This window comes from Ursus maritimus, unplaced genomic scaffold, assembly GCF_017311325.1.
Source record: "Ursus maritimus isolate PB19 unplaced genomic scaffold, ASM1731132v1 scaffold_14, whole genome shotgun sequence".
Lineage (NCBI taxonomy): Eukaryota > Metazoa > Chordata > Mammalia > Carnivora > Ursidae > Ursus > Ursus maritimus.
In genome coordinates, this window is record NW_024423786.1 from 9,299,747 (window position 1) to 9,316,770 (window position 17,024).

The following is a 17,024-nucleotide window of genomic DNA, read 5'->3' on the forward strand; positions in this document are numbered from 1 at the left end:
TTACACTTCCTTCCGCAGCATCACCTTGATGTTGCTGCAGACCTGGCCCAGGGCGGCGAAGAGCGGGTTGCAGAAGGTACGGATGCAGAGGGAGTAGATGTGGCTGATGCATTGGATCTCGATCAGGTAGCTCTTAATGCACGGCACCACCGCCCAGATGTGGCAGAAGGAGATGCAGGCGAACAGGAAGCCCCAGAGCAGGGCCAGCGGGACTCCCAGCAGTGTGGACAGCAGGCGGTAGCACCAGTACTTGGACACCGTGAAGGTGGTGTAGCTCACCTTCCACACGCCGTCGAAGCTGTAGGTGCCCACGGGCTCTGCGATCACGTCTTCGAAATCCACCTGCGGGGGTGCGAAGGGCAATCTTTCAGTGACAGCATCCACCCACGTCCTACGCTTCTGGATGCCGGTGTCGGAACGCTCTGGAGGGCTGCTTGCACCTGCCGGCGGGGGCCCACCGCCGGGGATCCTGCCCCAGCACAGCCTGGCTGAGGCCTGAGAATGCATTTCTGACAAGCTCCCAGGTGATGCCAGTGCTGCCCGGGAGCAATGAGGCACGGAGCTGGGCCACCCCCTCATCTTATGGGTGGATAGACAGGCCCTGGGGAGTTGCGTGACTTGCAAGCCACCAGGAAGTTAGAGGCAGGCCTAGAGGTGTGGTTCTTGCATTCTGTGATTTTATGATCCTAGAGAGTTGGACAGTCCTAGTCATCCTGGGGGTGGGGAGGAAACATCTAGCTAGGCTGGTCCCCGAAGGTAGCCAGGTGGGGGGAGGGGCGAGGGCTGGAAAAGCACATTGGGCGTGGCTAGGACCTCAGGGAATGGACAGCGTGTGCCCTCAGGGCGATGCAGGTGCTTCCAGAAGGCCAAGTGCAAGCCCAGTGTGGCCAGAGTGAGGCCAGAGGGGCCTGGCTGGCCATTCACTGTGTTGAGCAGTGTCCGAAAGCTTTTGCGCAGGGACTGGCTTGACTCGATTGGGGTTGATTTTTTTTTTATTGAGGCATAATTGATATATAACATTATATTAGTTTCAACATAATGGTTCAGTATGTGTCTATTTGGGAGATGATCACCACAGTAAGTGTAGTTAACGTCCGTCACCATACGCAGCTCCAATCTGTGTGCGTAATGAGAACTTTTAGGATCTGCTCTCTTAGCACCTTTCATACGTGCCGCACAGTATGGTGCCGTATAGTCACCATGCCGTAACTTACAGCCCCACGACTCATTTATTTTATAACTGGAGGTTTGTCCCTTCTGACCCCCTTCACTCACCACCCACGCCTGCCTGCAACAGCCACCAGTCTGTTCTCTGCTCTCTGATCTGAATTTTGAGCGGCTGGCTGGGCTGGTGGTGTTGGGAGAGAGGACGCAGGTGGGGTCCAGTAGGGAGCCGTGGCAATATTCCAGGCGGGACCTGCTGCCAGGCTGGTTTGGGGTGACAGTGGTGGGTTAGAGAGAGGAGCGTAAGTCTGAGAGCTATTTTAGGATCTGGCATGTGGCAAAGTGAGGGCCATGCCATCCTGGCTCGTAAAGGTGTCTGGTGCCAAGTCAGGCCAGACAGGCCCGGCACACCTTACCCTAGTCCCACGGCGACCTCAGACTTTTCCCTCCCCGCTGCCCACCCCAGCCCGCCTTGCAGCTGGAAGGAGCATGGGCGCTCAGAGAATCCGGTTCACACATTCCACCGAAATGGTGGTTGAGGCCCCATTTGGGAAGTGGGAAGAAATAATCGGTAAACTTGAAAAAAAAAAAAGATTACTTTCAGCCGCGTCATGTAACTAACCTTTCTTGAGTTGCCATTATGCTTTAAACACCATCATAGCTGCTTTCTCATATGCGATGTCCTTTAGCATCCCTAAGCCTTAGCTGTTGTGTCTGTAAAGTGGGGACGTGACCATCTTCCGTGCTCCTGGATCATTTGAATGAAAGCTGGTTGAATGAAGGCTCAAACTCATCAGACCGAGGGTGGAGGGGTCACCTGTGGGGCCTGGTGGGGGGCAGAGCTCAAACATCAGTCTTCCAGGGGATCCTCTCATCGGGGCACAGAATTACTATTCAAATTACTTTTCATTACAAAATGACCTAGCCACATTGCAGAAAATTCAGGAAATAGTAAAAAGAAAACAAAAGCATCTCCAATTTGTATTTCTCTAGTAGTAGCAATGTCATTGCTTTGGTGCTTTTCTTTTTGGGGTGACTTTTTTGGAGGAAGGGGGCAGACATACCCCTGTTGCATGGACAATGGCGAGTCCTGTTTTTCTCACATGAGTATATTCTGAGCTCCTGTGCTGTGCCTCAGATCACTGGGTCCCTCTGGAGAGGGCACAGGATGAGGTCTTACCCAGGGGATGGTATGTTCATGGGAGGCAAAGTTGACAGGCTGGGATTTCAGGCTGCAGGTGATGTGAAAAGCTGACTCAGGGAGTCAGTAGGGCCTTCCAGGACCCTCTGTAAATCTCACCCTCCAGCTGTCTCTGCTGGGGTTTTAGGTCCCTCCCCCCCCACCCTAGGTGGAAGGGCAAGGCTGGAGGAAAGAATATAAATATGGTTCTCATCTCAGAAAGATGGTACTTGTTTCTAGAGGGCTTCTGGGAGGTGGTGGCGGGCTGGGAATTTGGTGGACTGTGAGGTTTGGAGGCAGAGATGGAAAACTGGTGTGCTGGATATTTGGAAAAGAAGGCCCAAGTTGGTTGAGGAACATCTCAAGGCTTTGGGCAGTGGATGGAGAGAGCTGGCATCTTCTCTATTTGGTTTATATGGGGCAAAAATTCAGAGTTGCTGTTTCTTGGGGGAGCTTTCAAATCTAAGAAGCTGGGGAGGATAGGCCTGGGGGACCATTCCAACCCTGACCTGGGTCCACCCAAGTGATTATTGAGGTTTGGTTAGATCCCTAGGGCCTGGGTCCTGTCCACTGAGGCGTTCTGACCTCTGCAGCCTGTCCCTCCTCCATCATGGCCTGATGCATCTTAGCACCCAGGCTGGCTTCTGGAGCATGGGAGCAGCCCCAGGAACTTTGCCAGAAGAAGGAGATATTAAGGCGGAGATGTGCCTCCCTGTCCTGTTCCAGCAGGCACTTCCTTCTTCCTTCGCTCTCCCACTCAGTGCCTGTGGCCTCCTGGCCCTTCTTGTGGCTGTTCCTTAGGATGGTGCCTCCCCTCCCCACGGATGACCCAGCCCTGCCTTCTCACCCCACAGGAGGGCAGAGAGCCCAGAGGTGGGAGGCAGAGCCCAGACTGAATCCAGGCATCCTGATTCTGATCTAAGCTGTCCACACCAGCCCAGCCAAGGTCAGACCCCGAGGCGGATGCTGGCTATGGCTATGCAGAGTCAGAGGTCTGGTCCCCATGGAACAGAGAGACACTCCCCAAGGCAGGGCTCCCGGCCCCTGCTTTCCGCCCCCAGCCCTGCTCCTCTGTAGCCCAGCCCGCTTTGTTCAGTTAGTCCCGCGCACTCCGCCTTTCAACACATTCGATTACTTGTGTTGGCCTGGGAGGGGCGGCAGTGTGGAAGAGAGCCTGTCCGCAGTCACACTGCGGATGCTGGAGTCCAGCTCGGCTGCTTACTGGCGCTGTAGCCTGCGGCAAGCGGGCCGAGCTTTTCTGCGCTTCAGCTTCCTGGAGTCATCTCGTCAAGTTTGTTGGAGGATTCAATAAGTTCAGACATCGAAATACTCAGAACACTGCCTGGCACAGAATCCCGGAGTAACCATCGTTAGCTGCTGTTGTGTGCTGTCACAGAGTGTTCTCTTCAAGGGGGTGGCAGAGCCCCAAGGGTGGCTTTGCACCCTGGCATGCGTGCTGCTCTCATGAGCGACTTCGGCAGGTGCCTTACACCCCTGAGCTTCACTTGCTTATCTGTACAATGGGCTTGCTATTTCTTACAACCTTGTTATGAGGAATAGAACCATCCGTTCACAACCTCCCAACCATCTCTTCACCCACCCATCCATCTCTCATCCATCCGTCCATCCATGCATTGATCCATGGGTCTGTCCATCCATCCATAGCCATCCACGCATCCGTCCCTCCATCCATCCAAACACGGGTTTATTCAGCACCCACACTCTGCTAGGCATACCACCTCTTGGGCAGTGCTCAGCACAGTACCTGGCACGTGGCAGGTGCTCAGTGACAGTAAATATGTGTCCATTGTTCTCACGTTCCTATGAAACTGTATCTCAGAAAACCTGTTGACGCCCCAGATCCTAAGTACAGTAATTGTGCAACTTACCCGGTCCTACCTACGTGCACGGGCACGCACGCCTCCGACTGCGCTGATGAGATGGGGGCGGTCTTCTTTCCCCTCATTTGCTGTTCACGGTAATAATCTCTTTCCCCGGGACCTCTCTGTGGTGTTTTAATTATTATTTCTCTGCAGAAGACATCAGTGCTGACATTTGAATTATTCCCTGTAATCGCCTTTGGGCACTGTGCATGGGGCGACTGCTCGTTTTCTGGGAATTGGAGAGCGTGCTCTCGGAGGGATGGGCTGTGCGGGCAGGCCCAGCTGTTCCCCGAACTCGGGTTGAGCGTTGGGACAACTTTGGTCACAGCGCCTGCTTGGGGAGGTATTTATAAGACCCGGCTTGGGCAGGTCCTAGGCAGTCACGCCAGTCTATCAGAAGCACAGAGTGACTTCATTTCCTAATTCGTCTCTAAAGTGGAGGGGAGATGGCTTTTTCTGGGAGGGTGGTGGGATGGGTGCTGGACCCATCCGCCGAGCCTCAGGGCTGAGTGTGCAATTGGAGGGAGGGTAGGCGGTTGGGGAGGGTGACGGTGGCTGCCCATTCAGTCAGTGTCCCCTTCTCTGGCATATTTATTTTTGGAACAGCGAGAGAGCCAGTTGATTAATTGGAACAAGCCAGCGCAGCCCCCACAGCCTCAAGAGGGTGGGGAAGGGTGCAGGACAACAAGGCTGGGCTTCGCTGGAGGATTCGGGGGAGGCCAGCAGCCACCCCCTGTCAAAAATACCTCCCCAGATTCCTGTATGACTCAGTCCTTGGGCATCCTGGGCCCTGGACAATTCAGACAGAGTGTCTGTGGGTGGGGAAACAGCTCTAGGCAGAGGGATGGACATGTGGGGCCAGGCTCCACTTGACCACTGAGTTGCTGTGTGATTTGGAGCATGGTGCTTTCCCTCTCTGGGCCTCTGGTTTGTTTGTTTGTTTGTTTGTTTGTTTTGTTTTGTTTTGTTTTTAAACTATACCAAGAGGATTGGGCCAAGATCCCTAGTGACTCAGAGTTTGATTTGGAGTCAGAACACCCAAGGGGGAGGCTTAGTTTTGTGGGGTCTTAGTTTCCTTGCCTAGTACCTTGGTACTTAAGGGTGGTCCAGAGCCCCTCTTCCCAACAAGGTATGTAGAGAAGTTCAGAGTAAGCATTTAGAAATAGTCACAGAAATTTGACCCACTCATTGTATGTCTGGTAACTCTCATAATAATAAAAAATTGGGGCTTACATTGTAGATGCCTGTTTCTCATTTCATTTCCCTAGTAATTCATTTCTATTGAATTTTACCTAAATATTGGGGTTCAACAAATTGAAATTATAATAATAAAACTGGCCTTCACCCAGATAATTTGAGAAGCACGGGCCGATACAGTAGGAAGCTAAAATGAGGTGATAGCTGTAAAATAGCTGAAAAATGGCAAAGCTTTGCTTCTTGTGTTATGACTGGTAACAACAATAATAGAACTCTATGTGATCTGGGGGAACCAAACCAATGCTCACGGTGTGGCCCTTGTAGGTAGTTTCCGGCCATGTATCTTATACTTAGTATTTTGCCAGCTTTTTTGGTGAGGGGTTAACCAGTCTCCAAAGATGACCCCCAATTAGTTATGGCTCTGAGCGTTTAAGCCCTTGCGTCCCCTCATCCCATACTGAGTCTGGGCTTGCCCTAGGACTCGCTTTAGTCACCTAAATGCAGTAGAAGGGATGCCGTGCCAGGTCCAGAACTAAGCCTCAAAGACGCCTGGAAGTTTCTGCCTTGGGGAGTCCTGACCTGCCATATTAAAAGTCCACCTGTATACCCTGATGTAGAGACTGCTGGAGTTAGAAGTCCACTACTCTCCCCTGCTCTAGAGTCTGGTGGAGTGGCTGCCTGACAGAGAGACCCAGCCATCCCAGCCTCCTAGCCTCCCAGCCTCCCAGCTGCGCCCTGCCTTCCATCCAGCCCCGCTGAGGCACCAGGCACAGGAGGGAGCCAGCTCAGCAGAGGCCCCAGGTGGCTGCTGCCACTTGAGAGGCCACCAGCGAGAGCAGTGGAACTGCCCAGCAGCATCCACGGAACTGTAGGAGACCACCACATGCTTGTGGCTTTCCGGCATTGAGTTTGGGGTGATTTGTTACCCAGCAATAGTTAACTAACACAGTGCATCTTTAGGGAAAACTGGTAATAACTCGGGACTCCAGATTTCTCTTCCACAAGACAAGGGGGACTTGTTTGTACTTGAGAGTGCAAAACATTCACCGGCCCTACCAAATAGGAATTTCTGGTGGCAGAACCCAGAAATCTGCATTTTAACCAGCTCCCCAAGAAAGTGGACCACCTTTTGAAAAGCTAGATGACTTAATACCTAGGAGTCCCCATAATGCTAAATTATAAATACTCAACGTGAGTTAGTCCAATGTAGCCCTTCCGAGAGGTACCTGACAGGGGACCAGACATGTCCAAAAGGAAGAAACTGCCAACAGGGAACGAGTAGCAGGTTGGATGACCTTCCATAACCCAGTCTCAACCTGCCCCTTCTGCTTTCTCCCACAAATTCTCTTTCAGATGCACTTAGTCCTGTCATTCTTCAGCAGACAGAGTAGCAAAGAGGTTTCCTCTGTGTGCCAGCTCTGCCTCACCAGCGGTCCATGGCTTCCTGGAGGAGTGCTGGGATCCATTAGTAATGTCTGCCATGGACACAGTTCGAGGAGGTGGTGGTAATACCCGTCTCTCACGCTTGCCAATGCCACCCAACATCCTTCTCAATATTATGGCTTTTGCTTATTTTGTTCCCTCTTCTTCGAAAGCCTTATTCACATTTTAATTTTTTCCCCATTTTGTTTTTATGCAGCGGGGCTACTGTCTCCCCATGAAGCTGGCTCCTGATTTTCCCAGACGAGAGTGAGGTCTTCCTCCCTTAAACTCCGGGACACTTCGTCAGGCACTAATTTACGGCGTTTAGCACCTTCTCCCAGATAGTCTCATTATTTGAGGCTCATCCTCTCGGTTGGGTTGGATTCGTCTCAAGAGGAAGTACCAGGTCAGTGTTGTCTTTCTGCAATGGGCTGTCCAGGTGGACCCAAACTGGGAGCAGAGTTTGTAGAACTGGCGGCTGCTGGGTCCTTTGGGTGTTTCTTAGCCTGAGCTGATAGGCAAAGGGTGTGGTTTGCGTGTTTTTCTGAGGGAGGAGAGTGTTTAGGGGCAGGTGTAGGTTGGAGGGGGGTGGGAAACTGTAGGATGGGCTTGGGTCATGTCTGGCCCCCTGCCCTGTTTGACCTTGAGTGGCTGCGGGGAGAGAGGTTGGGGCCTGAAGTTGAAAGACCTGTGTGACACTTTGGGCTCAAGCATTCCTGCTCTAGGATCTGGGTGCCTTGGTGTGGATTAGGGAGACAGCCCTGAGCCCTGTCAGAAAGAACGCAGAGGCCTTCGAGGTGGGGCTGCGGTCCTGCAGGAATGCCTGGGCAAGAGGACTGGAGGTTTCCAAGGCGGGTCTGAAGGGAAGGCTGCAGAGCTCTGGGGACCGCTGCTGCACATTCCCACCCCCCAGAGCCTGGCACGGGGGCTCATGCGCAGTGGGTCTGTCGTGCTCATCACCATCTCCTCTGAGACAGTGCGGGACCTGGCACGTAGTAGGCCCTCAGTAACAATTCGTGGAATCCGTACTCTGTGAGTGGTGGTGACAGTCGAGGGTGGAGGGAATGGGGTGTGCTCACCCCAGATCCTCAGCTCTAATCCCAGGGGCCTCCCCTTTACCCGAGACCCAGCCGTGAACCTTGGGGACCACAGTTCAAGTCTGTTGGGCTGTTCAGGGTTCTCCCTCTGCCTTTGGCACTCATTCTCCAGCCTTACCAGGCCTTCGTTGGGGAAGTTTGGGAAGTTTTAACTGGAAAGTCAAAAGGGAGCCCCTCTGGTTGGCTGGGGGTCAAATCCACAGACACCATGGGTCCATCTCCTGCTCTGCATCCTTGGCTTTTCTGTATGAAACCTCGGCAGCTGCTGGCAGAGGGGACAGTTCTCCCTCTTCGCCACCCGACCTCTGTTGACGCCAGGACTCAGGCCAGAGAGGGAAAGGGATTTCCCTGGAGTCACACTGCAAGCCTGTGCCAGGGCTGGGGCCAGAACTCGGGTCTCTGTAGCTTGGTCTTCTTCTAGCATCTTTCTCTGTCTCCCATTCTAGCCCGTGGGGAGCCCGTTAGCGCTGGTGAAACCACCCTGACAGGTCCCTCCTGAGCCTTCAACTCCACCTCTGCCTGTTCTTCTTTCTCTGCGTCTCTTTCACCCCCTCACTTCCTTTTCCTGCCTCCTCCCTCCATCTTGTCTTTGCCCCAGTTGACGAAAGAAGTCGAGGTGCCTCCGGCTCCCGTTCAGACAGGCCCCCTGCCTAGCCGGCTCTCCTGTCTCTTTCTTCCTTTTCTTTATCCTTTCACAGACCATACACAAACCCAAGTCTGCTTTGACCTGTTTGTGCTATTTATCTGACTCCGTTTTATGATCCTCATTCTGAATTTCAAAACTTTCTCATTTCTCAGTTATTCAAAATAAAAGAAAATCAAATAATTCCCCAAACCAGGGAACGTCCAATAAATATACCAAATAATCATCTCCGCTCGACAAGATTATCTGCAGGGCCTTTTGCTCAGCCGTTGCGGGATGTTGTCTGGGGTTCGGGAGAGACTGCATAGGCAGCTGCCTGTGTGCGGCTGCCCCCATCCCTCCCTCGGATTAGAACCCGGGCCTGAAGCCTGGAGCCGGCTCACTCCGGGCTCCGTGGGGCCTGAGAGCCTCTCTACACTTGTCAGCCGTTGTGGGTCTCTTTCAGAAGCCACATTCTCCCTCGGGGTCCTCTTCTCCAGCCCCAGCAGCAGGCTAGGGACCGCCCGAGGGAAACCTGGCCGTAAAAGCTGGCCCATGGCTTCGTTGTCCTGTCCTGCACGCTCCTCCAAGCTTCAGCTCCGCTCACATTTGTCACACCCTTGCGCGTGCCGGCGACTGTTAAGCACTTTCAAACCCCTTATTTCTTTTATTCCTCACATTATACTTTTATTTGCACAGTGATGCTCTGAGAATCTTGTACCTGGTGGAGGTAAATGATATTATGCTCACTCTGCAGAGGGAAAGGCAGGTCCCGAAAACCTAGGTGGCTTGTCCAGGGTCATCGCTTTTAGGTAGAAGAGAGTAGATTTGAAACCAGGTCTTTTAAAGCCAAGTTTGGGACTCTGTCCTCCAGACCACACTGCACAAACCACGATGATACTATTTTACATTTATCTAGTAATTTCCCCCTTGGGGCACTTCTCACACTGGTCCATAATTACCTTACTGCTGCCATTAATGATACCGATAAATACAATAATAACATAGTATGAGCTATGACGGGGAAATGCCCTGAGGGAAGTCGGGGCATGGAGGAGGGAGCGACTGACTGTCTACAGGAGCTGAGGAAGGCTACCTGGAGGAGGTGACATTCGAGGTGGATCTTGAAAGTGAGCAGGGCATTCACAGCAGGGAGGAGAGGGGGAGGGTGCTCCTGGTGTAGACACAGGAGTATGTTACGGTTGGTGTGGCTGGCTCCTGGCATGGGAGCTGGAAGGTGGAAGAAGAAGATTGGGGCCAGATCGCGTTGGGGCTTGAAAGCCATGGGGAGAAGTTAGAGTTCATCGGGCATGGGAAGTATCCCTCCAAGGGATGACAGCATAGGGGCTGTGCTTCCGCTCAAGCCCAGAGCCACACGGTCTAGTCCAGTGGCCATGAGCTTTGAGCACTTGACCTATGACCGGGGCAACAGAAGAATCCTAAATCTTGTTCAATTTTAATTCAAATGTAAAAAGTAGTACTTCATTTTGAGATGGGAAAACTTTTTAATAGTTTGGAACGACTCGGGCCTGTGACTCGATTTCACCTGTACATTTTATGAGATCTTCCGACAGAACAAGGACTTCTGATCCATGTGGAGTCTGAGCTGATAGGCAGCCTAAGTGTAAGCTACACGCTGGACCTCAATGATGAAAACAGACTGTACTAGTGCATTGATAATTGTCTTAGTTACATGCTGAAATGATACTATTTTGGAAATATTGGGTTACATCAAAAATACCACGAAAGTTAATTTCACCTGTTTGTTTTTCCTCTTTAAAACTGTGGCTGCTTAGAAAATGTAAAATGACATCAGGTGATTGTATAATGGGTCGCATTATATTTCTACTCGTCAGGGCTGATCGGTGATTCTGATGCGTTTAGTAGGACCCAGGGTGGCCCGAGGCACCTGCCCTTTTAACAGCCCTTCCAGTGACTCTGATGCTGGGGGTGGGGCACCCTGCTTCCAGGAATTCTGCTGAAAGATCCCCACGGCTGGCTACCAGGAGGAGGTTGGGGTGAGGGTGTGGGCCTGGAGGCGGCCAGGCAGCTAGTGGCTTCCAGATGGGGAAAGTTAGGTTGACTCAGGCAGTGGCCGTGGGGGAGACACCCCAAAGGCTGGGTAACTGTTCTCTGAGCACTGCCTTTCGGGAGCCCGGTGCCCTCTGAGAGGCCTCTGCCCTGGCCTGGCCGCAGGACCTGGGGTCAGGCGGGGAGCTGGCATGAGTGTCAGGCATGGTCCCCACACCATGGGCAGTGGACACAGGGCAGTGTTCTGGGGGAATTAATGCCTACTGAAAGCCACCCTCTGGGGATTAACCCCGTGCCCACCTCGGAGACCGCAGAAATAACCCCTGGCACGGAAAAGAGCCCAAGTTGGCCACCCGTTGGTCTTCATCCTGGGATGAGGTCCAGGAGCTAATGGGAAGAGCCTGGGAGTAGTACGGAGGCACTTGCCTCTGTGACTCTCCTCCCCGCCCCAGGCAACACGTGCGTCATGTATGTGCGGCTGAGATTTTGCTCCTATTTATGCTAAACGTTCTTTGGGGGTGTACATGCTGGCTTTTGAGGGAGGGTTTGGAGAAGACTGAGGAACAGGGCCTCTCATCAGGGAAGCCGGTCGTGGTTGTGCATGGAGCAGAGCCCTCCCCTGTCCTGTGCCCAGACACTCTGCACACCCGACACCCTCCGGGCAGCGGCGCCCAGGCAGGCCCGCCGAGCCTACCTTCACTATATCCTCGTTAATGTTCTTGGGGTCTCGGTTCACCAGGTCAATCTCCTTGCAGTGGATGTCCTTGACAATCTGGGCCTCCAGGTCTGTGTGCTCTTCGGCCATCATCATGGAGCTGGGGGACCGCAGCAGGAGATCTGAGCTGTGCAGCCAGTGGGGCTGAAAAGACTTGGGGCAGGGACACAGTTCAGTGTCCCCAGACTTGTGCCCCTGCCGGCTAAACAGGCCCCACCCAGCATGCCAGCTGACAGCTGTCCCGCATAACTTCAGCCTGCGTCTCACTAAAGCCTCTGTGGCAGGCCTCCAAGCTAAAATTAAGACTGGGGCTCTGCTGGAAGGCCCAGCACTCCTTACAGGGGCTGCCGTGGGCGCCAGGCCTCACCCGAGAGAGAGCAGAGGCTTTGGCATCCGTGGGCCGTGGGGCGGCTCGGCTGTTGGTGCAGGCCCTGGAATTTGCCCCCTGCCAACAGCGTGCCATCCGCTCTGGGAGGGGAGGCGGGGTTGGTCCGCAGCTCTCCCTCTTGCTGGCTGGGAGCTTGGGCAGACCTCGCTTCTCTGGCCCACTGTGCTCCCACCTGGAGAATGGGGCCGTGCTAATAACAGTCGGGGCTCTGCCTGCCCTCGCGGAGAGGAGGAGATGAGCTCGCGTGTGGGAAAGGGCTTCAGGAACTGACATGCTGTCTGGTAGGGATTCTCATTGGAGTAGTTAGTACCTGGCCTTGCTGTTTGGTGGTCTGGAGCAGGGCTGAGTCTTTCGTACTTCTGGGCTTTCCCCTGGAGGGGAGTTGATGGATAGTGGGGGAGGCAGAGAAGCAGACCACCGACGGGGCTGCCTACTCTCCCACGCCTTCTTGATGCCGTGTGGAGGGGACATGAAGTCCATGTTTATGCTGCCCTTTGCTGTGCCCCTAGTGACAGTTTCCGGGATGCCTGTGGGCCCCAGACACTGCATGGGCATCGGTGGGATGTTCCTCTCTTGGGTGCCTGCTCAGTTTTCCTGGGTCCTCATGCATCACTCAAGGCCCCCACAGCCCGAAGGATGAAGACTCTGAGTCCCCAGGTGCCAGGTTCTATGCGTCCATTCACCCACCCTCCCACTCGTTCATTCAGGATTTGCTAACAGCTGGTGACAAAGAGATCAATCAGGCTCTGTTCTTGCCTGGAGGCATTCACAGTCTATGGGGACAGACTGATTAAAATATAAGTAATTATGATAAGGTGTGGCAAGTGATATTTACAAAGAGCTTGCCCCAAGAGGTCCACTGGAGGCAACAACTTATTCTGAGGGCATCAGGGAAGACTTCCTAGAGTTAGGTGTTGAAGGGCAAGCAGGAGTTCACTACCTAGAACATTTCAGGTGGAAAGACCACAGGTGTCAGAGGACTGGTGTGAACTAGGATGCTGAGAATTGTGCAACCAGGGCCTGGTTGCTTGGTGGGGGTGAGGCAGGACATAAGGCTGAGCTTGGGCCTGGGTAGGAAGGTCCCAAATGTCATACTAAAGTGTATGGATTTTTAAAAAAGATTTTATTTATTTATGAGAGAGAGAGAGCGAGCAAGCACGAGCAGGGGGAAAGTGCATAGGGAGAGGGGAGGAAGAGCACAGGGAGAGGGGCAGGGACATAAGAAGAGGGGGAGGGGCTCAGGGAGAGGGAGAGGGAGAAGGAGGCTCCCCACTGAGCAGGGAGAGCCTGACTTGGGGCTCAGCTCAATCCCAGGACCCTGAGATCATGACCTGAGCCGAAGGCAGATACCTACCCATCTGCTTAACCAGCTGAGCCATCTAGGCGCCCCCTAAAAGGTATGGATTTTACAGAGGTATTGGGAAGCCTCGAAGACTTCAGTGCAGCAGAGGGTCTATTGGAATGATGCGTGAGGAGGATCACTGGCAGGTAGAGCTGGGTGAGTTTGAGGCAGGAAGACAGTCAAAGCTCAAGGCAAAAAGCTGGGCTCTGTCAGTAATTGCGCTTGGCTACTATCTAATAAAATGCAAAATACTAGTGGCTGGTGCAAGGTGGGGGCTTTCCCCCCCTCTCTACATAGTACAAATAGATTGTTCAGAACTACTGTGGAAGCTCCATTATGTCATCAGACTCCCAGACGTCCACCTTTCTGTTCTGCTCTTCTTACAGCCACCTCATAGGCACAAGGTGGCTGCCGCTCTTCCAGCCATCAGATGAAAGAGGAAAAGGGGCGAGGGTGCACCAGGAAAAGGCATCTGCCAGCTAAGTCAGCTCCATTAGAAAGCTTTCCCAGAAGTCCCACTTGACAAGTTTTGTTTATTTGTCAGTGACCATCCTTCTTGGCAAACAAGGCTAGGAAATGCAGATAGCCCCCACAGCATCACTAAGGATAAATGGTAGGCAACTAGAAAACTCTATTGCTAACTCTCTTAGGAATTATCTGTTTATTTCCTTTACCCCCCTGCCTGGGCCCCCAGGTCGTGGGAATATGGACCTTCTCCTGTGAAGAGTCAGGACAAAGAAAGTGTTGCTGCCTGTGTTCACGTGGGATACGGGAGGGATCTGAGCCTGAGCTCGAGTTTTGTCCATTGCAGGACCAGACGTGTCTGGGAAAAGCCGGGGCAGCTGGGGCGGGAGTAGTTCACAAGGGTCGGAGGAGGGGCTGCCTGGAAGAGGCTCATCCTGAAGGAGAAGTGGTGGTAACAGAGAACAGGAATGACTGTGGACGATTGTGTTTTCAAAGATGGCCACCTCTATGCTCTTACAGGACGACTGACTCTCTTCTGCTAAATGGGGTCTGGGCTCCTCCCCTTTAATCTGGGCAGGGGTTAGATTAGCCTGACCTAGAGAGCACAGCAGAACTGATGCTCCGTGACTTTCGGGCCAGGCCCTAAGAAGGATACAGCTTCCTGGCTCTCTCCTCTCAGGACTCCTGTCCGTGGAAATCAGCTGGGGGCCGAGGAAGCCCAAAGGAACCCACGTGGAGAGACCACGTGTGAAGGGTCCAAGGCCCCCGGCTGGCGGCCAACACCGGCTGTCCCACGGGAGAGATAGTGAGCCTTTGGACGAGGCCAGTCCTGGGCTTCAAGTCACCCCTAAACCTCCATGCCTTCTGGCTGAACCCCGGACATTGTGGGACAGACAGACTGCTCTGCGTCCTCTCTCTGTATCCAAACCACAGAGGCCACGAGCATACATTTTGGATGCCACTGAATTTGAGGGTAGCTAGTTTACAGGCACAGGAGCTAACACGGTGCCAAGAGCAGAACAGCAGCTGCTTTGGGGAGGCTCACCACGCGCTGGTACCTCGCGGGGGCCCTCGGTGTGCCTGAGCTGTCCCGCTGGTCCTGTGAAAGGGTGGCTGCCTCGAGATGGCGGCCGATGCTGAGAGGCCGTAGGGCAGCTAATACACATTTTGGGTGTCGGAGGAAGGAGATGCGGTGGCCTGAGGTGACGGGGAGTAGTTTCTGAAGGCGGCACTGCAGTGGGGCCAGAAGGATGAGTGGAATTAGAGAGGCGGAGTGGGAAGAGCGAATCTCGTTTCATTCTGACGATCCTGTTTCCAAAGGCCATGTAGTGGAAGGAGCCTTTAACTCAGGACCTGTTAGGAACTCCGGCCTGAGGTCTGCTCCTGGCCCCTCACTAACCGGTTTCGTGACCTCGGGTAGGCTCTTGACCTTCCCTGTGCCCAGTGTCCCCGGCTGTCTGATGTGGACGGTGATCCTCACTCCGAGACTCCATGCCTCGCACACAGGGACAACCCTAACGGCCCACCCACGGGCCCATGAACCTGCGGAGGAGACGTTAGGAACAACATTCTGGAAGAGGATGCTTTCGAGTCAGCCCGGGGCGATGCTCCTGACAGCGGAGCACAGTAAAGGAGGCAGAGTGACTTTCCGAAGCCCATTTTGTGCCTGGGGTTTTGGGGAGGATGCTGCGTTCTTATTTTAAAGGCATTTTGTTGTTGTTGTTTGGCTTGCTCAGGGAGAGAGGGAAAAATCTTTGAAAATGGGATGTACAGGAAGACTTAAATCTGTGGGGTGCGAAAAGGGGAAGTAATAGGAAAGATGACATAGACCGACTCACCGGGAGAGTCATAGCACTGCAGTCTGAAGACTCAGTTAACTGTCAGATTGAAGGCTGCATTAACCAGCAAGATTTATCCCTTATACACAGGTCTCCAAGAGAGGTGAGGCGAGGATGCGTAGAGAAGGAAACCTTTTTGTTTTTGTCGGGGTTTTAGATCTAGGCAGAGGGCCTCTATTTTCTGTTTGCTACTTGGCTTTTGGAGTCTGCATTTAGAAGACACATCACAGCATTCCAGAGCTGGAAGAGACCCAGTTCCTGCATTTTACAGATGAAGAGTGTTGGTTGCTGGAGGGGAGAACTAAGGATTTGGAGACAGAAGAACTGGGAGTGATTGACCATCTGCCAGTCAGCAGGCCACTCCCCTCCAAGCTTCAGTTTACTCCTCTATAGAATGAGGATAAGGACACCATCCCTTCTTACCAGATTTTGGTACCTGATTCCTACCAGAGATTTTGGAGATTTTTAGAATGTTTTCCCAAAAGGGCAATGCAATCTCAGGATGCATTAATAAAGATATACCATCCAGAATGATGGAGGTGACTTACCTACCCAACTCTGCACTGGTCAGACTACAGTGGGAGTTTGGTACACTTGGGCTCCATGTTCCAAGAGTGGTTTTGGGAAACTAGATCCTGTTGAGATAGGGTAAGTAAGATGGTGCAAGAGCTAGAAGCATGTCTAGAACAATCTCAGTTTGAAGGAGAGAAGACTGAAAGGGAAGAACAGAAGAACCTTACTCAAATCCATGAAAGCTTAAAGGAAGGGATTTATTCTGAGTGGTCCCAAGGACTGGTGAGTAAGTGGCAGACTTTGGCTTCATTCAACCCAGTGCCCAACTCACTGCAGGCCTCTTGATAATGGTCGCTGATTGTCAAGGGTACCAGGAAGAGCTGACTCTCAGTTGTCCAGAAGTCTACTAGGCTGCTTCAGAAAGGAGTGAGCTTCCCAAGGCTGGAATTGTTCAGGCAGAGGCTGAAAGGGAGTCAGGGTTGGAAAAGTACAGGGAAAAGTAGGCAAACTTTGGGGCCAGATAGTAAATATTCTAGGCAGGACCAGCTATGTAATTTGCAGGACCCAGTGAAAAACAAAAATGTGGGGCCCCTTGCTGAAAATAATTACAAATTTCAAGACGGTGGCGGCAGAGCATTAAACTAAGCTTGTGGCATCTTCTAAGCTTGGGGCCTTGTGGGTCGCATGCCCATGAAGTTGCCCCCGGCTTTAGGCCCTGTGGGCTCTACCGTCTCTGTCACAGTGATTCAGCTCTGCTGTTGTAGCACAAAGGCAGCCACAGACCATAGATAAATCAAGGGCGATGGTTGTGTGGTGGTAAATCTTTATTTATAAAAGTAAGTGGCGACCAGTTTTGGACCCGCGGGCTGTAGTTTGCTAACTCTGCTGAGGGGGAGAGGCTCACGAGAGCCACGGCAGGATGATGCCACGCCCGAGCCTCTGCCCATGTTTGAGCCACCACAGAGTTGCTCTCCTGCCTTCTTCTTCCACCCAAGGGAAGACTCTATCTCTGCCTCGAGTCCCGCACCTCACTGGCGTTCCTTGAGTCCTGATCTCCCTTTCCATCAGGGAGTGAGAGTAAGTAAATGAACCCGAGTCACCGTATTCCCTTCTAGCAAACAGGGAGACTGGCCCCTGCCGTCCGTGGCTCAGGTGGCAGTCACTTTG

At 53.0% G+C, this 17,024-nt stretch overlaps 1 protein-coding gene across 1 annotated transcript; it reads right to left on the reverse strand.

Moving 5' to 3' along the window:
* On the reverse strand, positions 1–11,404 carry CAV3 (caveolin 3). The gene is made up of 2 exons (XM_008697932.1): positions 11,291–11,404; positions 1–342 (listed from the first exon to the last, which is right to left on the reverse strand). The coding sequence occupies exons 1-2, from the start codon at positions 11,402–11,404 to the stop codon at positions 1–3; spliced, it is 456 nt and encodes a 151-aa protein (XP_008696154.1).
* Positions 11,405–17,024: the final 5,620 nt, after the last annotated feature.